Source organism: Coregonus clupeaformis, unplaced genomic scaffold (assembly GCF_020615455.1).
Source record: "Coregonus clupeaformis isolate EN_2021a unplaced genomic scaffold, ASM2061545v1 scaf0470, whole genome shotgun sequence".
Taxonomy (NCBI): domain Eukaryota; kingdom Metazoa; phylum Chordata; class Actinopteri; order Salmoniformes; family Salmonidae; genus Coregonus; species Coregonus clupeaformis.
This window is the reverse complement of record NW_025533925.1, coordinates 107,501-115,000: the sequence shown is the minus strand read 5'-3', so window position 1 is coordinate 115,000 and position 7,500 is coordinate 107,501. Positions and strand designations below refer to the sequence as shown.

At 46.3% G+C, this 7,500-nt stretch overlaps 1 protein-coding gene across 1 annotated transcript in view; it reads right to left on the bottom strand.

Moving 5' to 3' along the window:
- Nucleotides 1-7,500, bottom strand: part of tmem144a (transmembrane protein 144a) — a 46,319-nt gene that overhangs the window by 23,555 nt on the left and 15,264 nt on the right. The window contains exons 6-7 of the mRNA XM_045215535.1: nt 6,344-6,428; nt 6,087-6,163 (exon numbers count right to left, since the gene is read on the bottom strand). Coding sequence (XP_045071470.1) covers nt 6,087-6,163; nt 6,344-6,428 — 162 coding nt within the window. The remainder of the gene's footprint in view (nt 1-6,086; nt 6,164-6,343; nt 6,429-7,500) is intronic.

Sequence of the window (7,500 nt, the reverse complement as noted above, 5' to 3'; positions counted from 1 at the left end):
TCTTTTGGAACATGAAATCACTGTCAGTTAGCATGTGGAACATTCAGGGCCTAAACTCATCAACCTTTGGACTGAAGAGTTTAGCACTGGAGTTCAACAAAAATCTTAAAGATGTTGACGTCATCATTCTGCAGGAGACATGGTGTAAGGCTGACATTGTCACTCACTGTCCCACAGGTTACAGAGAGGTAATTGTGCCGTCACAAAAACACAGCTCTGTCAATAGAGGCAGAGACTCTGGAGGACTGATCATTTGGTACAAATCCGACCTACAACATCTAATTGATCCCCTCAAAATTGGCAAATATCACATTTGGTTAAAACTGAAAAAAGAACTTGTACTGACAGAAAAAGATGTGTTCCTTTGCGCAATTTATATCCCCCCCTCAGAATCCCCATATTACTCAGAGGAGATCTTCCCCACCCTTGAGGAAGAGACGTGCCATTTCCAGGCCCAGGAGATGTGCTCATCTGTGGGGACACAAATGCGCGCACAGGAACACTACCTGATCTAACGAGCACACGAGGGGACAGCTTTATTACAGGCCATAATGTTTCTAACTGTCTTAATCTCCCCCAATAGAAACAACAGTGACAGCACCGTCAACAAAAACGGAAGGGATCTGTTGCAGCTCTGTAGAAGCTTGGGTCTGTACTTTGTCAATGGTAGGTTCACGGGGGACTCTTTGGGGAGATTCACCTACTGCTCACCTCTTGGCCACAGTACAGTAGACTATATGATCACAGACATTGACCCCTTCTCTCTCAGCTCATTCACTGTCAAGCCACTAACACCTCTGTCTGATCACAGCCAAATTACATTGTTCCTCAAAAGAACAGACATGGAAACAACCACACATTCACAGCCCAGTAAGCTGTACAACATCAGACATTCATACAGATGGGCCCAAAACAGCACAGAAGAATACCAGAAAGCAACCTGGAACCAAAATATCCAAACACTCTTAGATAACTTTCTGGATACCACATTCACTCACAGTAAAGAAGGCATCAATCTAGCAGTACAAAACATCAACTATATATTCAGGCAAACGGCAAAAGAAGCACAATTGAAATTGATAAAAAACAAAACAAAAAAGATCACAGATGACAACTGGTTTGATGCAGATTGTAAAATTATAAGGAAAAAACTTAGAACACTATCCAACCAAAAGCACAGAGACCCAAATAATGGTGAATTACGCCTTCATTACTGTGAGACTTTAAAACTCTATAAACGTACACTCAGAACCAAAAAAGCACAGTACAACAGAAAGCAGCTGACGCTAATTGAGGAGTCCATAAACACAAACAACTTCTGGCAAAATTGGAAAAAAATTAAAAAATCTAAACAAGAGGAATTAGCGATACAAAATGGTGACATTTGGACAACCCATTTTAAAACACTCTACAACACCGTTCAAATTGACACAAACGCAGAACAACGCCAAATTCATGAGAAGTTGAATGGATTAGAAAGAGCTATAAAGGACAATCAAAATCCACTGGACTCCCCAATTACTGACCAGGAGCTCTATAAGAAACTTCAGGCTCTCAAATTTAAAAAGGCATGCGGACCTGATGGCATCCTAAATGAGATGCTCAAACTCACTAGTGCAAAATTTCAATTGGCTATATTAAAACTGTTTAATTTGATCCTGAGTGTAGGTTATTTCCCTGACATCTGGAATCAAGGACTCATAACCCCAATCTTTAAAAACGGAGACAAATTTGACCCCTAACAATTACAGAGGCATTTGTGTGAACAGTAACCTGGGGAAGGTTTTCTGTAGTATTATAAATGTAAGAGTTCTAAACTTCCTTAATAAGCACAATGTCTTGAGTAAAAGCCAAATTGGATTTATACCAAAACATCGCACGACCGATCATATTTACACCCTACACACCCTGATAGATAAACATGTCCACCAAAATAATACCAAAATATACGCTTGCTTTATCGACTTCCAAAAAGCATTTGATTCTATTTGGCACACAGGACTGTTCTACAAAGTTATTGAAAGTGGTGTAGGGGGTAAAACATATGAAATAATTAAATCAATGTATACTGGCAATACGTGCAGCATTAAAATTGGCAAGAAAAGAACAGAATTCTTTAACCAGGGCGGGGCCTTCGTCAGGGTTGTAATCTGAGCCCAGCACTCTTCAATATTTACATCAACGAATTGGCCACTATTCTAGAAAAATCCTCAGCCCCTGGTGTTAGTCTCCATAATTCAGAGGTTAAATGCCTACTCTTCGCCGATGACCTATGCCTGCTGTCACCCACAGCACATGGCCTACAGCAGAGCCTGGACCTGCTAGAGCAGTACTGCCAGACCTGGGCCCTGACAGTAAACCCCAAAAAGACTAAAATAATGATTTTCCAGAGAAGATCCAGATCTCAGGGAATTAGACCAAAGTTCTCAATTGGTACAAAATATATAGAGCACTGCACACACTACAATTACTTAGGTTTAAAAATAAGCTCAACTGGACACCTTAATGAAGCAGTGAATGAACTGAGAGAGAAAGCACGCAGGGCATTCTACGCAATTAAAAAGCAAATTCAAATTGAAATACCTATAAAAATTTGGCTAAAACTAATTGAATATGTCATTGAACCAATTGCACTTTATGGCAGCGAGGTGTGGGGTCCACTTGCAAAACAAGATTTCATCAAATGGGACAAACATCCCATTGAAACCCTGCATGCAGAGTTCTGTAAGATTCTCCTACATGTCCAGAGGAAAACTACAAACAATGCATGCAGGGCAGAATTAGGCAAATACCCACTAATAATAAAAACTCAAAAAAGAGCAATTAAGTTTTGGAAACATCTAAAATACAGTGACCCCCTCTCATATCATTACCAAGCCCTGCAATACCAAGAGCTGAACAAAGAAAAGAGTCCCCTCATCCAGCTGGTCCTGGGGCTGAGTTCACAAACCTGTTCTACTAACACACTGAAGCCTCAGGACCAGAACATCCAATCAATCAGGATAAACCAAATTACAACACAGTCAAAACAAAACTATATTGCTTATTGGGAAACACAAGCACAAGCACAGAGCAAAATGCAGTGCTATCTGGCCCTAAATCGACAGTACACCGTGGCTAAATATTTGACCATGGTTACTGATCAAAACTTTAGAAAAACCTTGACAAAGTACAGGCTCAGTGAGCACAGCCTTGCCATTGAGAAGGGTAGACACAGGAAAACCTGGCTCCCTGTAGAGGAAAGGCTGTGCAACCACTGCACAATAGCAGAACCTGAGACGGAGCTGCATTTCCTGACAAAATGTCAAAAATATAAAACAATTAGAGAGTATCATTTCCCCAAATTTGAAACTCTTATTCAAGGTTTCAAAGACCTCTCTGATGAGGATAGGCTACCCGTCCTGTTGGGGAGGACGCAGAGAGCTGTGGGTTGGCAGCGCACTACATTGCTGCCTGCCATAAGTTGAGGGACAGTGTCTGACAGACCAATCAACCTGCACATGTCCTTTACTGTATATTTATTGTTATTGTTGAATGTATGGTTATTTTGACCCTTGGTTATTGTTGTTACTGTTGTCCCGTTGACAATTTTGATTCTCATTTTTTACATTGTAAACAAGCTTTGGCAATATGTACATTGTTACGTCATGCCAATAAAGCAAATTGAATTGAATTGAATTGAATTGAGAGAGAGAGAGAGAGAGAGACAGAGACAGAGACAGAGACAGAGAGAGAGAGAGAGAGAGAGAGAGAGAGAGAGAGAGGGTACAGAGAGAGAGAGAGGGGTACAGAGAGAGAGAGAGAGAGAGAGACAGAGACAGAGACAGAGACAGAGACAGAGAGAGAGAGAGAGAGAGAGAGAGAGAGAGAGAGAGAGAAGGGTACAGAGAGAGAGAGAGGTACAGAGAGAGAGAGAGAGAGAGAGACAGAGAGAGGTACAGAGAGAGCGAGAGAGAGAGAGAGAGAGAGAGAGAGAGAGAGAGAGAGAGAGAGAGAGAGGTACAGAGAGAGAGAGAGAGAGAGACAGAGAGAGAGAGAGAGAGAGAGAGAGAGGGGAGAGGGGGAGGGGAAGAGGGAGAGAGGGAGATTAGACTAGAAAACACAGCTGAGAAGTGAAAAGCTGGCTAAAAGTATGTGGACACCTGCTCGTGGAACATCTCATTCCAAAATCCTGGGCATTAATATGGAGCTGATATAACCATCCACTCTTCTGGGAAGGTAGATGTTGGGACTTACTTCCATTCAGCCACAGAGCATTAGTGAGGTCGGGCACTGACAGGGAGAGACAGGTAATGTAGTTGTGAAAGTCGGTGTGCCAATTCATCCCAAAGGTGTTCGATGGGGTTGAGGTCAGGGCTCTGTGCAGGCCAGTCAAGTTCTTCCACACCGATCTCGACAAACCATTTCTGTATGGACCTCACTTTGTGCACGGGGGCATTGTCATGCTGAAACAAGAGAGGGCCTTCCCCAAACTGTTGCCACGAAGTTGGAAGCACAGAATCGCCTAGAATGTCATTGTACGCTGTAGTGTTAAAATCTCCCTTCACTGGAACTAAGGGGCCCGAACCATGAAAAACAGCCCCAGACCATTATTCCTCCTCTACCAAACTTTACAGTTGCCACTATGCATTGGGGCAGGTAGCGTTCTCCTTGCATCCACCAAACCCAGATTCGTACGTCGGACTGCCAGATGGTGAAGGATGATTCATCACTCCAGAGAACGCGTTTCCACTGCTCCAGAGTCCAATGGCGGTGAGCTTTACACCACTCCAGCCGATGCTTGGCATTGCGCATGGCGATCTTAGGCTTGTGTGTGGCTGCTCGGCCATGGAAACCCATTTCATGAAGCTCCAGACGAGCAGTTATTGTGCTGACGTTGCTTCCTGAGGCAGTTTGGAACTCCGTAGTGAGTGTTAAAACCAAGGACAGACGATTTTTACGCGCTACGCGCTTCAGCACTCAGCGGTCCCGTTCTGTGAGCTTGTGTGGCCTACCACTTCGCGGCTGAGCCGTTGTTGCTCCTAGACGTTTCCACTTCACAATAACAGCACTTACAGTTGACCAGGGCAGCTCTAGCAGGGCAGAAATTTGACGAACTGACTTGTTGGAAAGGTGGCATCCTATGACGGTGCCACGTTGAAAGTCACTGAGCTCTTCAGTAAGGCCATTCTACTGCCAATGTTTGTCTATGGAGATTGCATGGCTGTGCGCTCGATTTTATACACCTGTCAGCAATAGGTATGGTTGAAATAGCCAAATCCACTAATTTGAAGGGGTGTCCACATACTTTTGTATATATAGTGTACGTACACCAGTCATTTGGTCTGCAGTGTTACATTGGAGCTTCACTAGACTAGGGGGTTGGGTCTGGACCAGGGTTCAGGGGGTTGGGTCTGGACCAGGGTTCAGGGGGTTGGGTCTGGACCAGGGTTCAGGGGGTTGGGTCTGGACCAGGGTTCAGGGGGGTTGGGTCTGGACCAGGGTTCAGGGGGTTGGGTCTGGACCAGGGTTCAGGGGGTTGGGTCTGGACCAGGGTTCAGGGGGTTGGGTCTGGACCAGGGTTCAGGGGGTTGGGTCTGGACCAGGGTTCAGGGGGTTGGGTCTGGACCAGGGTTCAGGGGGTTGGGTCTGGACCAGGGTTCAGGGGTTGGGTCTGGACCAGGGTTCAGGGGGTTGGGTCTGGACCAGGGTTCAGGGGGTTGGGTCTGGACCAGGGTTCAGGGGTTGGGTCTGGACCAGGGTTCAGGGGGTTGGGTCTGGACCAGGGTTCAGGGGGTTGGGTCTGGACCAGGGTTCAGGGGTTGGGTCTGGACCAGGGTTCAGGGGGTTGGGTCTGGACCAGGGTTCAGGGGGTTGGGTCTGGACCAGGGTTCAGGGGGTTGGGTCTGGACCAGGGTTCAGGGGGTTGGGTCTGGACCAGGGTTCAGGGTGTTGGGTCTGGACCAGGGTTCAGGGTGTTGGGTCTGGACCAGGGTTCAGGGTGTTGGGTCCCTTTATCCTGTTGTTCTAGGGAGTGATTTTCTGCTCAAGCCTCACGCTCTGCAAATGTTACGCGTGTAGAGCCTATGTTAAGGTGAGATACGTACACCAGTCGTTTGGTCCGCGGCCTTAGTGTGTCGACCCACGAGTCATCAGACGACGTCACGCCATCTGCATTAACACGCTACACACACACACACAGTATTGAAATCTGCTCCACATTCATCAGCATCCAAAGTATTGGAGAGTGACTCAAGCTATGAACAGCAGTGTGTGTGTGTGTGTGTGTGTGTGTGGTGTGTGTGCGTGTGTGTATGTGGTGTGTGTGCGTGTGCGTGTGTGTGTGTGTGTGTGTGTGTCTCACGCCGTCTATGAGTAGTGGCTCCTCTTCCTCTGGTCTGGAGGACTGACTGTGAACATCACTCTTCACAAAGAAGAAGATTACAGCACTGAGGAGAGAGAACACTGTTACACACCACTACACACCCTGTTACACACCCTGTTACACACCCCGTTACACACCACTACACACCCTGTTACACACCCTGTTACAAACCACTACACACACTGTTACACACCCCGTTACAAACCACTACACACCCTGTTACAAACCACTACACACCCTGTTACACACCCTGTTACACACCCTGTTACACACCCTGTTACACACCCTGTTACACACCCTGTTACACACCCTGTTACACACCCCGTTACACACCCTGTTACAAACCACTACACACCCCGTTACACACCACTACACACCCTGTTACACACCCTGTTACACACCCTGTTACACACCCTGTTACACACCCTGTTACACACCCTGTTACACACCCTGTTACAAACCACACCCTGTTACTCACCCTGTTACACACCACTACACACCCTGTTACACACCCTGTTACAAACCACTACACACCCTGTTACACACCACTACACACCCTGTTACACACCCTGTTACACACCACTATACACCCTGTTACAAACCACTACACACCCTGTTACACACCACACCCTGTTACACACCACTACACACCCTGTTACACACCCTGTTACACACCACTACAACCCTGTTACACACCACTACACACCCTGTTACACACCACTACACACCCTGTTACACACCCTGTTACACACCCTGTTACAAACCACTACACACACTGTTACACACCCCGTTACAAACCACTACACACCCTGTTACAAACCACTACACACCCTGTTACACACCCTGTTACACACCCTGTTACACACCCCGTTACACACCCCGTTACAAACCACTACACACCCTGTTACACACCCTGTTACACACCCTGTTACACACCCTGTTACACACCCTGTTACACACCCTGTTACACACCCTGTTACACACCCTGTTACACACCCTGTTACAAACCACACCCTGTTACTCACCCTGTTACACACCACTACACACCCTGTTACACACCCTGTTACACACCCTGTTACAAACCACTACACACCCTGTTACACACCACTACACACCCTGTTACACACCCTGTTACA